Source organism: Anarrhichthys ocellatus, unplaced genomic scaffold, assembly GCF_004355925.1.
Source record: "Anarrhichthys ocellatus isolate YVR2014 unplaced genomic scaffold, GSC_Weel_1.0 scaffold7, whole genome shotgun sequence".
NCBI lineage: Eukaryota > Metazoa > Chordata > Actinopteri > Perciformes > Anarhichadidae > Anarrhichthys > Anarrhichthys ocellatus.
The window spans coordinates 11,093,437-11,110,269 of NW_022280037.1; the positions used below are offsets into that span (position 1 = coordinate 11,093,437).

At 40.7% G+C, this 16,833-nt stretch overlaps 2 protein-coding genes and 1 non-coding gene across 3 annotated transcripts; 1 reads left to right on the top strand and 2 right to left on the bottom strand.

Annotated features, from left to right (window-relative positions):
• Positions 1-1,922: 1,922 nt before the first annotated feature.
• Positions 1,923-2,005, bottom strand: trnal-cag (transfer RNA leucine (anticodon CAG)). The gene has a single exon. It is a non-coding gene; the product is annotated as a tRNA-Leu (tRNA).
• Positions 2,006-2,354: 349 nt separating this feature from the next.
• On the top strand, positions 2,355-5,529 carry dusp23b (dual specificity phosphatase 23b). Its single transcript, XM_031847439.1, has 3 exons — positions 2,355-2,461; positions 3,770-4,049; positions 4,420-5,529. Exons 2-3 carry the CDS (start codon positions 3,780-3,782, stop codon positions 4,603-4,605), a joined length of 456 nt encoding a protein of 151 aa, XP_031703299.1. The 5' UTR covers positions 2,355-2,461; positions 3,770-3,779; the 3' UTR covers positions 4,606-5,529.
• On the bottom strand, positions 5,314-16,358 carry afdnb (afadin, adherens junction formation factor b). Its single transcript, XM_031847209.1, has 23 exons — positions 16,263-16,358; positions 15,068-15,260; positions 14,715-14,821; positions 14,492-14,610; positions 14,283-14,386; positions 14,034-14,114; positions 13,739-13,938; positions 13,480-13,625; positions 12,859-12,953; positions 12,459-12,730; positions 12,024-12,167; positions 10,044-10,242; positions 9,838-9,929; positions 9,666-9,752; positions 9,511-9,576; positions 9,307-9,380; positions 8,347-8,493; positions 8,122-8,231; positions 7,894-7,988; positions 7,600-7,740; positions 6,187-7,074; positions 5,536-5,614; positions 5,314-5,441 (listed from the first exon to the last, which is right to left on the bottom strand). Exons 1-23 carry the CDS (start codon positions 16,356-16,358, stop codon positions 5,386-5,388), a joined length of 3,591 nt encoding a protein of 1,196 aa, XP_031703069.1. The 3' UTR covers positions 5,314-5,385.
• Between the last annotated feature and the right edge of the window lie 475 nt (positions 16,359-16,833).

A 16,833-nucleotide genomic window follows, 5' to 3' on the forward strand; every position in this document is an offset into this window, starting at 1 on the left:
CCCCCCCCCCCCCCCCCCCCCCTTCTCAGACGGCACCTAAATAGTGCAAAAATTAAAACCCACAGAGTTTACATGTAACTATTAAAGGGGTTGTGGTTGTGATTTTTAAAGGGGTGTTGCAACATGTTGAAGAGGTCTGTGCTTTTAGATGACACAAAAAGAAAGGAGGATGATGATGAGTGTGATGATAACCCAGAGACATGACGGGCAACCTAACAAGTCTTCAGGCTGTGATGTGTACAAAACAAACAAAAAAAAATAGATAAAATAATTTGTGGTTCTTTTTGGGACTTCCAAATGTTCTGTTAAATGGTCTGTGGGCGGGTCGAGTGACGTAGGACAGCAAACCCAAATAAACCACTAAATGCCACCTGATTATTGTTTTTTTAAGTTGTTGTCTATGTTTATTTCGACTTTACCTATCACCTAGATATCTTTCTATAACTGTACGTGGAACAGCTCTGTTTACTTTTTATTTGTTGTTTTTACACCAACAGGTTAGCTTTTTAATGGGATGTTTAAACATTCGACTCTGTGATTCTTCTTTACAAATACCTGAATATCAAGTCTCTGTGTATCAACATCTATCTGGCAAATGTGATGCAGTTTGTCTCCTTCAGATACAAAACCCTCTTTCTACTGTTTGTATAAAATGATTAGCAAGTAAACTGTGCTGTGCTGTGAGTTCTGAATGTTTGTGTTTGTATCATTAACTATTGCATGAAATGGACAAACAGTCTTCTCTATTTCCATTCATGTGGAGATTGTATAAAACAGGGGCGTCCTCCATCTGGAAGTGCCAAAACGTTATTAAAAACAAGAATGATTCAATATGGACTCAACGAGGACATCTCTCACATATAAATAATTCTGGAAACATTGCATTGCAGGCTGAGAAATCACATTCGAGTACTAATTAGATATTTAAACTGCAAATGATACCAGATGTTTGGGGTAATTTGGTGAAGGTTGGTTTAGATATTTTCAGATATATTTATATGTATTTATGCACTAAAAAACTTGAAATATTCCCTTATGTTTCATGGTATGGGGCAGTCTGAGTCCCTGTAACAATGACCCAACAGGGAAAGCAATGATTTTACTATTTTATTTGACTTTATTAATCACTACCAGTCAAAAAAAACGGCTAAATTAATATACCGAGAAAATTAATTTCTTATACACATATGTTTGGTGTTGTATGAAAGGTAAGAAGTTATGGAATATGATTCCAGTAGAGGTTAACGAAGCAGGAATTGCCATTTCAGAGAAAATAGAGAAGCAATTAAGAAGAAAAATAACGCTTTTATCCTCACCTAAATTATAAATTTCAGAGGCAATAACATAATGATGCAACTGAATGTCTCCTACTCTTTGACTTCAACTGTAACTATACAACACATAACTAGTCCTTACTTTACTTATTGAAGTTAGTTCGTTAGTAAAACGCACTATTGGCCGCATCCAGAGTTTATTTCCTACCTCCGTTCATGTGAATGAGCCCAAGAACGAGGCCGAACAAGTGTGCCAGGAAACGGGGCTAAGGAAAACGCTAGTGCGCATGCTCTGTGGGCCCATACATGCGGAAGATCCGGGTATTTACATCTGAATTATAAACTCGGAAGTTTTTGCTTTATATTCCTCCGATAAGGACTCCACTTCTCTTTATTCATTTATAATCGTGGAGCCTCTCCATAGCTCCGGGAGGAGAGCAGCCAATACTTTATTTTAATGTACTGAGTTCATGGTTTTGGGGTTTAGTTCCCCTTTAAGATCACTAAAAGCAAAAGTGATGACATTTATTGTTTCTACACACAATAAACACACAATCCTTCAGTAATAAATATATGCATAACAATACAATGAAATCATGATAATCACAATTTAAAGATGGACATTTATGTACCGCAAGAAAAAAACTCTGTCAGAAGTGGGATTCGAACCCACGCCTCCAGGGGAGACTGCGACCTGAACGCAGCGCCTTAGACCGCTCGGCCATCCTGACTTGTCGTTACCATGGACACAGACCATAAACCTTACCATAAACCTTCTGATTTTTAAAGACAGCTGGTTTCCACCCGGATGAAAGGTCAGCTATGACCTAGTATTGCGACAGCTAGCGTTGCTTATATAAAGACTGTGAGCTACTCGTACTGTTACTGCTGTAGGGCTAGTCACCTAGCATGCTGAATGAAACACTGCGGTCATGTGGTCCGTCATCCGCGGAACCTCAGTCACGTCAGCCGGCACTTGAAATGTAATGCTCGTCTATTCGTGGTGCTACGGTACGGGTGCTTGGATAGCCCAAGATGCCCGGAAATAGACCTATTTCCGGGTCATGTGGTCCGCGGATGACGGACCACATGACCGCAATAAGGAAACGTAGCAAGTAATTTAACGGTCAGCAAGGTAGCACCAGCTCGACAAGTAGCGGAACGTCCCTTCCTCTCAACGGAAAACTGTAAGTTATTTTGCGAGTAGTTTGCGGGAGATACGGGACATTAATGTGTGCTAAGATAAACGGTAAATAACTTCAGCTAAAGTAGCCAGCTAACTAAAACTAGAGACTAAACTCTAGCATTATTCTTCTAATTCTTCTGTAAAACTAGGTGAAGTGTCAGGTTTTTAAGAACAAAGGATGAAGGAGCCTGCAGTCCGCAGGTACTCTTCTGCTGCGAGCTTCTTACTGCGCACGCGCATCAGAAGAATGAGCTAGATCCGGTTCAAATTAAAAACAATATTTAATGTACTACACAAAGTTCACTTACAAACCGAATTAACTATCAATAGTAATGTTCTCGAGAGCAGAGACCACATACACGCATCTCCTCACAGTCCGGCGCGGTCAGTTAGCTGAAAATGAGAGCTGCAGTGATCTGAGGTAAACTCCCTAAAACATTGTCTTTTGTATCCCCTGAGAGTCGGAAAGTGTCCGATACTGTCATAAAACGTGTGAATGACCCTCCGTGGCGATTAGTGATTGGCTTCATTTGAATTCTGTCCCCTCCCATTATCGATCCCTTAGCAAAACATCTTGGACTCCTCCTCTCTGTCCTGCTGGTCAGCTTGGCATTTGACCGTCCCACTGGCCCCATCCTCCACCGATGAGGTCGCCTCCATTTGCTGCTGCATGTCTGACACCTCACTCAGAATCCCTATCTGACCCTCAAAACTATTCTTAGTGTTTTAATACCTACAGTGACTATACTTCTATGATTTAATACATTCAATGAGTTAATATACTGTAACATATAATATCCTCTATAAGTAAGAATATTGTAAACCTATAATACATTCCATATGGAAACATATTGTGAGTAACATATTTATTATTGTAACACTTCTACTCACCACTAGGGGTGTTATTAAATCCTACTAATAATGCGTTTAATACTGAAATTCTCCACAGAAGTCTAGTGAGGCCTGCACAGTGAATTTCCACATCAGGCATGTCCTAATATGTTGAAATATGTAATGTTATTAATTATTAATCAAATAGCCTTTATAGTCAATATACTTTCTGCACTTTCTCATGACTGTTGATACCAACTTATTCAACCTGTTGGATAGGTAATATGTACTAAAATGTTTATATATATATATATATATATATACATACACACACACACACACACACACAGTCTCACCTGGTTACAGCTGTATTCACTTTTTTAGTCTTAGCCTGTTTTTTTTCTAATGCCCTTAACTCTTGAAATAAAGTAGTTTATGTAAAGGAACTGGCTTGACTTCACTGGTGTCCTCTTCTCAGCTTGACTAGCATGGCTTCCACTCCTCCACACAATTTCTCCTGGGTCGATCCAGACATGCTGGCCGGACTGGCGCTACCCAGGATGGCATCTGAATACCAGTACCTGCTGGACAACGGTATCAAACACCTGGTGTGCCTGTGCGAGAGAAAACCACCTTGCTATGACTCGTGCCCAGAGTTACAGCTGCACCACATCAAGATAGTGGACTTCACTCCTCCTTCGCCAAGTCAGATTGATAGATTCCTCTCTATCGTGGAAGAGGCCAACTCCAAGGGAGAGGTAAGATATAGATACTGGATAGACCGTGCTTTATGGATGCTAATGGTCATAAAGTACTTTCAGGACTCTCACAAGCACTGAAATCTTGTTTGGAGTGTCTGATTATTACCCATTAGTCTGCCGATTATTTTATCAATTAAAAGATTCATCATTTGTTCTATAAAATGTCTGAAAATAGGAAAAACATCTGTAAAATCCAAGATGATGTCCTCAAATTGGTTGCTTTGTCTAAAACCTAAAACATATTCAATTTAATATCACAAAAGACAAAGAAACTAAATGCAAATTCGTGTCTCATAGCAGTAACACAGGATGGGTGTGGTGTGTTACAGGTGAGTGAACTAAATAAACCTTGTATTGTTCCCTTCAGGGTGTGGGAGTTCACTGCATGCACGGCCACGGAAGAACAGGGACCATGCTGGCCTGCTACCTGGTGAAGACCAGAAAGATATCTGGGATCGACGCCATCAATGAGATCCGAAGTCTGCGGAAAGGCTCCATCGAAACTCACGAACAAGAGAAAGCTGTGGTGCATTTTTATCAGCGCACAAAGTAGCTTTTACAGCAGGAATAAAGTCACACTGCTACTTCTGCTAAGGAGCGGAAGGAGCAGTGTTTACTTTTTACAATTAATAAGCATGAAATAAGTGGAAGAAGTGCCTCAACTTTATTGCTAAATGAACAATTTATTATCTATGAATAGAAAAATACAAGCATTTAATGAATGTTTAAAGAGGTGATTAAAAAAAACTCAATGTCCTGGAAACAATACTGAACAACTATTGACATCACACACCGGATGCCTTTGGGACGCATCTACTGTAAATACATCATCACACTTTTTTCACATGGTACTACTGTATACTGTCATTTTGCTTAGCAAATGATTACTTTTGTTTCTATAGACATGCGCCTCCTCTGAGGCATCTGTTTACAAATCTTGAACCTTCTCTTATGCACTGGACGCCAGAGAAAAGAGACGCTGACGCTGCTTGAATGTGAGCTTTTCGGGAGCCGACGCCCTCCTGGTTTTCTCCTCCTGGTTTCTGTGAATGAACGATGCTATTAGATGATATTAGATTATATCAGCACGAATACTTGTGTGGGGGGAATCACTTCCGGGGACACAAACGGTAGCCTGTGCCGTTTTAAAATGTATTTACAGAGTAAGTAAGTAAAACTGTTATTCTACTCAGGGACCTCTTTCAAAAGCTTTTTTTTTTGTAAGAATTAAATTGCAATAATTTAACTATTTTAAAAATAGATGTAATTAAGAAGCTTGCACAAGTCACTATAGATTAGATTTGATTGAATTTCAATGTTTTACACTTTAAACTCACTCTTTTGATGACATGTTGTTAAAGTCTTGACTCCGTCCACTCTGTCTTTGATCTGCCAAAAACATGGAAATGTTTCAATGTACAACAAAATAAGATGTCTGATGAGCACGAACTCTTATGAATAAATGAAACCGACAAACAATTACCTGTCTGTGCCTTTGTCTCTGCCGGCTTTTCAAACTCTTTCAATTCAGTGTTGACGTTCCCAGCAGAGCTTCTCTTGTTCTAAAGATGGGGAACATGAATAAATACAGGTTATTGTGGCTTTTTAAATGTCAACTTTATCATTCAGATTGATCTATAGTTCACACAAGTATTCCATTGTTGATTAAAGCAAGACAATTAAAAACATTTGTTTAGACATTGTATTTTTTATATTATGTAAACTTATGTAATATGTTTCTCTATAGTTTGGGAGAAACTTTACATTCAACACTTAATTTTAAGCGGACGTACACACATTTAGTGGTTCAAGAACAAGTAAACACATTTATATTTACTGGTAAAACACTACAATATGGTCCAAACGTGTAGTAATAATCTATAGCCCAAAGAGTGTTTGTAGATGAGGTCATAATGTCCCATAATCATAATTATTAGTATTTGTACTTTTTATCTGTTATATATCATTTATATGTGATCATGTACCATGTTTGTTGTACTCACTTTCCTTCAATCTACTGTAATTAGGGATTTCCTTCATTTCCCAGAATGCCTTTTGGTAACATAATTTCATTAGGATCTTGAAGAATTTAGTGAATATCTTTCCTTTAACTTACATCTGCGTGGGTCTTCACCTGTGCTCTGTTCTCCAGCTGCTGTATTGTCACCATCATGTCCAAATCCTCATCTTCCTCCTCATCCTCCTCATCCTCTCCTCTCTGCTGAACCTCCTGCAGCCTCTTCTGAAACTGACACTCCAGGCTGAGCCTTCGGAGCCGGTCGCTCTCCTCCACCGTGCACCTCGCTTTGCCCTGGAGCTCCTGCACCTCCCGCTCCAGGAGCTCCACCGCACGGAGCCTCTGCTGCTTCTCCAGCGTCTCCTGGGCCTCCCTCCTCCACGGGTCGGACCGCTCCTGGGGTTCTTTCGGCTTCGTAGGACCCGAGCTCTGCTTCTGCTGAGTGGGGGGTTCTTGGAAGGAGACATGTTTTGTCGGAGTGATGCTCACCTGGGGTTTTGCAGCCTGACCCATGTGAGTGGTGGACCTCTGCTGCTGTAAGGAGAGCGAGGGATGAGGCAGCTTCTTGATTGCAGCAATGGGACATGCGTAAATATGATCCGCTCTGTTTTTATATCCATGTACTTTCAGGGTTTGGCTCATCCTCGCCGCCAGCAAAGATGAACTCTGGAAGGTGGTGAGAGGACATGTGTGTGAGTTCACCGCTCTGGTTACAGGGATGTCGATGCGTATGGGCTGGTTGGAAGGCGTTGGTGTTGGATGTTGCGAGAAAGGAGTTCTCCAGACCCCAGAGCCACTTGTGCGGCTGCCCTGCTGCTGTTTTGTAGGAGAACAATAATCTGAGAGGATGTCGTGACTAGAAACACTTGAGCGAATTGGGAAAGATGAGTAGTGGCTCATGGTTTGCTTTGCACGCTGCTCCTTCTGCTCCCACAAGTTCTGCCTTTTGTCCAGCAGGGGGCCTCCGCTGTCCACACACAAGTCCTCCTGGGACAGAGCTTGGCGCTAGAAGGATAAATATAGAGAATTTTGTACCATTTACTGTCTTGTATTGTGTGTTTTTTGTTATTTTATGAACAATCAGCAGTGGAATAAGCTCCCACATCTATTATCTAAAACCCTAAAAGTACTTTGTTAAAGCACATAATACCAAACGGTACTACAAAGGACTGTATAAAAAGTAAAAGTAATACTATTACAGTTAGTAAAGGTAGTTTAATCCTGTGTTTCAAAGCCAAGGGGTCAGGCCCCTCCAAAGGGTCACAAGATAAATCTGAGGGGTCGTCAGATGATTAATGGGGCAGGAAAGAAGATAAAACAAAGTTCTGCAACACAATTTAGTATATTATTAAAATAAAAACATACTGAAAATTGTCTATTCGGTAAAACTGCTAGAAGGGAAGAAGGGGCACTGCTTTTTATAAAAGGTCACAAGACAAACATGTTGGGAAGCACTGTATTAATCTTTAACAATGTATTGTATTTCCTAATCTTATCATATGTTTTTTAGGCTCTTTAGTGAAGACTTACCATGAAGGTCCTCTTACTGGAGTACTGTCCATCTAAAGGCCTCATAGACACTTTCAATGTGTGCTGTGGTCGACTGGCTTCAGACACGTTCTTGTCCTGGGATTTAGGGGTCGGAAGTGTCAAGTATTCCCTGTGAACTGTCTGAATACGGACATAAAAAAGGTCATTTTGTCACACAACTTCAGTTAAAACAATGATTTCTTGTTTGAATATTTCCCCAATTCTTTTTTATAGTGACTGAATGTTTAACAAACGTTACAATGAATTAAACGGGGAAATTTAGGATAATCTCACATCAGCACAGAGGTTGACACTGGAGACAGCAGCCATGTTGTTCGCTGTCACAACAGCGTCGACAGGTTCATCTCCATCCTCGGGGGGAAAACACGCTGAAATAAGGAGAAAATAAATATGCTGGAGTTGTTCTTATGACTCACCCTCAAGCATTAAGCATATTTCATATCAAGGTATTTACTTTATGAGCCCAGCAGTGATACGTGATGATAATAGAAGTGCACCCACTGTTCATGTTGGGGTTGGAGCGATACAGTTGTCTGTTTCTCTGCATTATCTGGTGTTTCGACCTTTTGCTGCCTCCATGGAGCCGTTCTGACGGACCAGGATCCACAACTCTGTACAGCATGAGCGCTTTACCGTTTGGCTTGTTGTGGCTCGTAACGCCTTGGGAAGCAAGAGAGGGCCTTAATCAAATCATGGAGAGCAGAAGTGAAAAAAACAACCACCAACGATGGTTGAAGTTTTATGGTGTTTTCACCTGTTGTCCTCTCTGATGCCGGTTCAGTCAGCAGAGCTCCCAGGCCGTGGTAGCTCGCTCCAAACTTTGCAACCTGTAAGGTCACAACGGGGCCGGTTTGCATCATGATCGCTGCTGCCCTAAATCAATATAAGAATTATGTTGTATTATATATATATATATATATATATTATATAAGACTGTATACCCTTTCATACTTTTTATTAGATTATCTGGGTCTTGATCTGAGAGTAAAACACATAACTCTTTCATGTTGATTGAGTTTTGAAAGAAAGGATTACGCCTCTATCACTTGGCTATTTGAAAACTGCTCCATGGGGAAAAAATACTTGGTATTTGTTCAATATTTGGACATCAGTATTTTGTCCAACCAAATACACAGTTGTGTATTTTATCACTTTTATTTCATGAGAAAAACAAGAAGAGTCTACAGCAGCCATGCTAGCCGCTCTGTGCGGGTGTATTTAGCATGTTTACCATCTTAGTTTAACATGCTAACACATGCTAAACATGTGCATTAAACACGGTACAGCTGAGGTCGTTGGGCATGTTACTTTTGCATATATTTGCTCATAAAGCAAAGTATTGCACGCGTTAAAATTTTGACCTGATGATGGCGCCAGATGAAAAGTCCTCACCAACATTATTACAATTCATCCTGAGGAGAGCATGAATGTCTGTGACAAATTTCATGGCAATCCATCGAAACGTTGGTGAGACTTTTCACACAGAACCACTAGAGGAAAAGTTGTGAAAGTTATTACGAATCATCCTCTGGGGAAAATGAATGTGTGTCACAAAATGTCATGGCAATCCATTAAATAGTTGTTGAGATATTTCTGTCTGGACCAAAGTGGTGGAACGCCAGACTAACAGAACAACAACACTACGGAGTCATGCTGATCACATGGCGAAACTTTAATGTAGCTGACCTTTCTTGGCTGAGGCCGACCACGCTTTGACCATCCACACTCAGCAGCTGGTCCCCAGCTGTTAACCTGCCATTCTGCACAAAGTAGAGATTTTGTTTGTTTTGTTTTGATTCAGTTCAATCAATCCTTGTATGATTCCATTAAATGATTCTGCACACTGCACATCTCAAGGTAGTATGATGAACAAAATACGTTAGATCTCACCATCTCGGCTGGTCCTCCCTTGACAATGGATTTGATATAAATCCCAAGGTTTTCTTGCCCTGCTCCCTGTGACATAATAAGAGGGTTTTGGTGATAGAAGATAGTTTTGGTGTTTGTTTTGTTAATTTTATTTTTTGCAGAATCGAGGCACTCACCTTTGCAGCCACAATGCTGACCCCCATCCCACTGTTCAGAGGTTTGTTCAGTGTGATAGTCACAATGTCTGGCTCTCTGTGTGCTGCCTATTGAGGAAAATACAAATAAATTACATTTATCTTCCATAAATGCTTGATTTTATGTTCAAATTAAATTCTACGATTTTCTTACCAAACATGTGCTCTCTGCAGAGGAAGTTGGTTCACTGAAGTACACGGTCCAGTCACCTTTAGAGTTTGGCTGGGATGTCAGAGAGCAGAGTCCTGGAAGAGAAAGAAGCTATTTTAAGCGTGTTTATCTTAGATACACGACATTCCTGGTATTCTACAATATTTTCAACATTTTGCAAATATGACAGACTATTCAGAATTCCAAACCTTTACGGCAAATTGGCTCCAAGAATTCCCTAAACCCCAGCGGGATTCCTCTCACAGTGTCACAGGAGTATCCTCCCTCCGGCAGCAGGAAAGGCAGATGTAGGCTGAGGCTCTCTTCCAGCTGGACGTCCCGTCCTTCGCTCCGAATCAGGTTATCTGCTGAGGCCTTCGCAGCCGTCACTACGGCATCGATCAAATCCTGCAGCGAGGATGACAAGTGGCTCAGACAGCGGAAATATTTCAGGAAAAGGTCGTTCTAGTGTATAGATTGGCATTTGTCATTCTGTGACAAGGCTTCAGGGAAGCAACATCCAATCTGCCTGCTGTGACCCTGAGCAGAATACTGAAGACCTTCCTGCAGATGATGCTGACCTCCCTGGAGGTAGAAAAGTACAACATTAATGTAATCTTGCAGTGATATTGTCCCTAATATTGCAGTGGTAGGGTACCAGTTGAAGAGAAAGTTTCAGTATTAATGTTGTGTAGTGCAGTCAGAGTCTGGTGAAAAGTACAAAGACTTTCTCTCAAGGACTGTACTAGTAAAGCTTTGAGGTACTTTTACTGTGCTTGCCTAGTTTCACTTGTGATACTTTACACTCCTACTTCAGTATAATTACTTTTCATTAATTCACTTTACTCAGCTATTAATGTTAAGATTTAACATACAAAACTTATAATCATTTGATAGAATATAAAGCTTTGTTACTGCTGAGAATAATCAACAGTATAATGTAGCCAAAAGCTCCACCACTAAATCTTATTAAAGTCCTATTTACATAGCAATGAATCTGCTTATATCCAATAATATAGAATAATAATACTGACATTCTTCTGCATATTAAGTACTTTTGCTTTTGATACTATTATTTTTTTGATACTTAAAATAAAATGTGTGTAAAATGAGTATTTCTAGAGACTTGCTAGGAGCCTAAACTCGCAGCTAGTTTATCTTTATTTACGTCGACCTAGCCCCGCCCACCACAAAAGAGGAGTCTGGAGTTTCCTGTCCTGATGTCGACAACACGTGACTCCCGTTTTACTTCACAAATCTAAGTATGTGCAACTTGTTAGTTCGTCTTTTGGTTGATAATGTAGTTTCTGTTGCACCCACCTTGCTGGCTGCTTTATGCTTTTATGCTAAAGTCACTATTTGCACCTAGTATTTGCGTTGGTATCACATGTGAATCAATTTCTTGTCTTGGCTGAGCTTATTTTTGTTTGGTTGTTTGACACAAACCAAAAGAGTCTTTTTATCCATGTTACAACATTAGCTTAATTATCTTTAGCATGAGCAGGATTAACACTGTTCTGAAGGTATTACTCAGATTCCTAGAGTCTCGTCCAATTAAGGTAGTTGTTAAGTGCATACAAATAGTTTTAATTTTGGATTGTATTTATTTGTGTATTTCCCAAGTTGCAACTCTTTTCTGGTAGCTGGAAATTGATTGGCTATATCTCCTTGCTTGTTTTGTACAACTCAAAATACAAATGCATTGTTGTTGTAGTTTCGGATGGTAAACCCAGGCTCTACTAGAGGGCAGTATTGTATGGCTGTGGTTTTGCACACAGCGCATTCACAAAATGATTTCCCTGTAATATTGGCTTAATGGGAAACTCAACATGTATTTTGTCACACAGAGTAGGTCGTCACACACACCTCATATCATGCAAAATATAATATTTCACTCAAAGGCAAAGGGTTTATGTGACAACTCACTTTACTATTAGTCATCTATTATTCATGATCCTATTCATCATTGTCAATTATTCATATTATTAAATCCATACTGCCGAGCTCCTGTTCTGTGGTTGAGGCTGTTGCTGCTTCAATGCAAACCTTAATCCTATATGCTCTGATTAATAGTAGTACTTACATTTCGACAGGCTATTTGTCAGACAGGATTTTACCCCAAAAAGCAGCGCCACAGTCGTAGTTTCAAGCACAGCGGAGGAGTGGAAGAACAGATGAAAAGCACTCACAGCTGGAATGCGAGGTTCACTGGTTGCATAGAGGTAGCCGGTTAGCAACGTCTGCAGCTGCAGTGAGTTCATCTTGAAACAGGTATTGTGGACGGCCTTCGCGTCTTGCATCGAGTACTTGTTCATGGTCAGGAGCATGGTTGCCTAGAAACAGCCAGGCAATGCTATTTTAACAGCTTGTGCTGACTGAAATATGTGCACTGATACGTAAATAAAAGCCGAGATAAAAACTGCAAATCATAAACAAGATCAGAAATATATTATCTTACAAAGAAGCTCACAATATACATATAGTAAAAAAGGTAATTTGATTCAGTTTTGAGGTAGAAACTTCCAGCAAATTGGTGGTAGAAGACACTAGTTCCATATTTCATAAAAGCCCATTCTTAGCTTTTTTGTTTTTTATTTGGACACGTAGTGCAGGGAGGGACTAACCTGGATGATGTGTCCGAGGTGGCAGTCAGCAGCCAGCTCCAGGCCCTGCCTCTCCGCCCAGGCTTCGATGGCCACGAGCCTCTGGCGGAGAGCGGCTCCCCAGTAGTGGGAGCGCAGGCCTGGAGTGTTGGCCTCTGGGGTCATGAGCTGGTTGAAGAGCCAGACACTGATGAAATGGAAGAGTTGGGAGAAGAGCTGAATGGTGAGGGCAGGGTTGACCCGACAGCGGCGCAGAAGAGACATGGTGTTCATCAAGGTGTTCAGCACCATCTCTGCAACAGGCAAGACAAAACGTTTACAGTGTGTGAACAGGGAGGCAACATCGGCTCTTCCAAGAGTCTTAGATTAAGTGGTGGACTCAGTCAGATAATTATTACTGTACAAATAAAGAAACGTTTACCTATACCAGCTGGCAGTGCGCCATGTTGCTCAGGATCAATCAAAAAAGTTGGCAAGTGCTTCCTTAAGTCATTCTGAAGACACTGTAGCAGGCAACTTATGGGAATAAAACACAAACACAAACAAAAACTTTAAACTGTAGATTTACGGCCAGATGCCTTTAGCCAAAAAGCTGCATATTTCTATTAATTGTATTTGTTAATAGTTTGGCGTTTATGTACTGCAAGCTCTGTTCTGTTGTTGCATATCTTATACACACATATCTGGTATATATGAATTATCGGATAATAAAATGTCCACAGACAATATTTACAGACATAGGAAGAAGAAATGCATGTGGACGTAACACCGTGTTGAAGTAGTTCCTGTGTCTGTATGGTTGGGATTTGGGAGCTCAGGGTTGCTATTGCAGTGGATAAGAACCTATTTTAAAGGGGTTTGTTTTGGTGGCTAAAGATTTGTAGTGTTTCTAAGAGGTCAAAGACTTGACTGGGTAGGTAGCCTGGTCAGCAGGCTAAACATGTGATTTTTAGCTGCACTTTTGATGACGTGTTTATCGTGCGATGGCTCTGCTTGGATTCACAATCTCTGAATCTCTATGGGCAGGTCTTGTCGTCTGTACCTGTAAGCTTTGTGCACCAGGTGGGACAGATCCAGCTGACTTTGCCGCGTTAGCGAGCTGAGGTCTTTGTCGCGCTTGAGGAAGTTCAGCAACTCGGAGGAGTTGGCCATCCAGAAGGCGAGAGCACTGGCGATGGCCTGCTGCCTCTGCAGGGCAAATATAGCAGCAGTGTCATGTAAACTCACAGAGCAGAATGTTTGCTTTATAGATTATATATTTTATTTAATGTGTGCAATTGTAAGAGGTTTCCTGTGCTTGCCTGGATGACCTTCGATGTCATGGCCACCATTTTGCTGGCAGTCGAAGTAACACTGTGACCACAGAGGGACGTGCCTCGCCTGTGATGGCGTTGCAGCGCATAGCGTCCCACAGCATAGAGGATGTATGCAGGTGAGAGCTTGAAATGAACTGTGGAGCTGTTGGTGTAATTCATGACTGCAGATAGGAAGGCTTCCTCAGCTGAAATGTAAAAGACGCCAGCAGGGGGCAGGAGGACATGATGACAAGTATCAACACAACGCTGGAAGAAAAGCGTTTTCTTGTTTCATACTCACAGATATCACAGAATTTAATTCCAATTGGTAATCCAGGTTGATCGGACAAATCCGGATAAAGATTTTCTGTGTGCTTTCCTCCTGTGTTTTAGCAAACAGAAGTCATCAGCCACCCTGTTTGTATCATATAATATACAGTTCATATTGATTGGAAGTTAAATATACTGACTGAATGGGAAGTACATGGTCTTATTCATGGGACTGCACTGGTCATCATTTCTATTTTTCTATATTTTGCAGATTGCTTACCCGCGGCGGTTTGCCTCTGTTGCTTTTTGTTTTCTGTGCAGCTCTTTTTCTCCTCATGGTCAGACACACGAGTGCTGCTGCTGTTCAGTAGCTTTTCAGTTGACCTTGATATTTATTTGAAAAGAGTAGATTTTATTTTGACCGTCAGGCCGGCCTCAAGCAAACAGTCTGGAAAATAATGAAGTGATTGTGAACAGTGAACATTTTACCCATTCTCATCATCTGACATCTTGTCAGTTGCTTTAGTCTCTTTCTTCTTCTCTTTTCTTGACAGTGTCCTCTTGAAGCTTTGGATCACGCCTCCCTTTTCCTTCTCGTGACAGTGTTCCTTTGTAGTTCAACACACATTAAATATATAATAACATACGTAGATGTGAGATTATGTGAAGAGAGAGGGAAACTGCAGGCTTGAGTTAATGGTTTGAGTGGTACCTCCGAACTCTCCTTGTCTCTCTTCAGCACAAAACGTCCTTCTCTGTTGTCTGTGTTCCAGTTTAACTGTACAACCAAAGGTCTCTCGTCCAGATCCAGTTTACGTTCTTATTCAACATACAAAACAAAAAGCATATTCTTAAATCAACTGGACTTCCAACACCAAATTAAATATGTGACTGACAAGTCTTTTCTATATCAAGTCATCTTAAGAATGCTTTTGTTGTAGTTCAAAAGCCCCCAAATATTGAATTTGCTATCAAAGTTGTTGCTGATTTATTTTCTGATTGGTTGATTGATTCATTAAGTGTGTTGTCCCTTTCAACGATATACAGTATGAGTCGAGTGATTACCTTTATTGGCATGGATCTCATACAGGGAATAAGTAGTAGTCAGCATTTTCATGTCAGGCCTGAACTTCTCTGACAGAGTTTCGACAGCCTCTTGAGTTGAAGAGTTGCTGCAGACACGTAGGCACTTAGTGGCCACATTTCCTCCAGCACCATCCTCAAAGTAGAAGCGCATCACTGCATGAAACTCCAAGTTCTGCCAGAAAACAGGTTTAGTTTTTGACTGAGCCCAGTGTGTTTTCTGCTCCTTTCATTTCTCCCTCTCATCAAGTGTGTTTCTGAATAGGCTTTTACAATGAAAAGTCCAATCGTCCCTTTTTATAAAATACTGCTTTGGATTCAGGAATTTATTAATTAAGCTTTCAAGAAATCCCTAAAAGACCTAAAAACAGGAATGCACATCAAAGTGGTCAGGAATATGTAAGTTGCACCAAACACAATTCAGTCAACACCGTTAACTAATAGCTTCCTAGTATTCGAAGTAGTAGTATTTCTGTTACTACTCTGTTACACAACCTTAAATGCTGTCCACACGGCCGTCAGTTGATTTCTGTAGGGCAGCAACTAACCACTAACCAATATTTTCCTTATCGTTTCATTATCGACTAATGGCTGCATCAGTAGATTTTTGTATTTACATGTCAGGATAGTGGTGGAGGTAGGGGGGGAACATAATGTCGCCCTGTAATTGACCCTTCATGTTGTGCAGAAGAGCGGAGGACTTATTCAAATCATACACTATAGTGTACAACAACAACAAGGAGGCTCTGTGCTCCGCTCCAAGATAGCAAACTTTACTCCTCTCAACTTTGTTAAAGCATACCAGATCAACTTCTTACCTTTCACAATAAAAGCCCTAGACATATACACAGCATAACTATTTCCCCACACGGAAATTCACTCAGGGCTTTTTAAGTTTCTAAATCGAGTTACTAAAATAGCTAACAGTGGTTTAGGCTATACAACAATTTGCCTCAGACACTGCGGCCGGTATGAATAGTTTTGATGCAAAATATTCACAGGCGAGTATTTCATATTTTCGTGTTGTTAATTCATCAAGACCCCGGTATGTGAAAGGCCTTCAAACTATATCTAAATCTGTGGCATTGACATTTTTACAGAGATTAAGGTTAATACAAAGGTAAACAGAGAATTTATGTGGCGTATGAACCCTGCCTGATGTCTGCAGGCCACTCACCTCATCAGGTCGACTTATTTCAAACAAGTCCAGTCTGTTGTTGTTCCAATGTCTGATGACTTCGGCTAATTTCTCCCGTTCGGCCTCCTCCGGCATTTTGAACCAATTAACCTTAAAGTTTCTACCCGACTGGCTGCTGTAGAGTTTCTCCAGAAAAAGACAGAGAGGAAGATCCTGTGACAGGAAGTTTGTATCTGTCTTAGGTATTAGGACCCCACCCCTTCTTCAATTTATTCCCCATTAGTTATAAACTCATTGTACTGCGCAGTGAGGTCTCACACATAATTGCCTGCTTCATCCCCACATCCACATCCCCTCTCCAAGCCCCCCCCCCCCTCTTGCCTCATTTAACGGGTCAGTGGATCTCCGTTATGTGAGGCAAACAGTTTTCCTAATCATAATCCGTCCCAAATGATTCCCATCTCTATAGTCCACAACTAAATGTAATCTGTCATTTTCTTTTTAATCTTCATCATATCATTTCCATGAGCAAAAAGTGCATGTTTTGATTTCTCAACTGATTTTTGCACAACTTTTTGCATGTATTTATAACTATGATAGTATATTTTAA

Bases quoted from the DNA above. Each gene is read 5' to 3' on its own strand.
- dusp23b (XM_031847439.1), top strand. From the start codon at position 3,780: ATGGCTTCCACTCCTCCACACAATTTCTCCTGGGTCGATCCAGACATG. The intron at 4,050-4,419 runs GTAAGATATAGA...TGTTCCCTTCAG, and splicing joins AGGCCAACTCCAAGGGAGAG to GGTGTGGGAGTTCACTGCAT.
- afdnb (XM_031847209.1), bottom strand. From the start codon at position 16,358: ATGCCGGAGGAGGCCGAACGGGAGAAATTAGCCGAAGTCATCAGACAT. The intron at 12,954-13,479 runs GTACAGACGACA...TATTCCCATAAG, and splicing joins CTGGTGCACAAAGCTTACAG to TTGCCTGCTACAGTGTCTTC. The intron at 5,615-6,186 runs GTGAAGACCCAC...CCCCATCTTTAG, and splicing joins AGCTGGAGAACAGAGCACAG to AACAAGAGAAGCTCTGCTGG.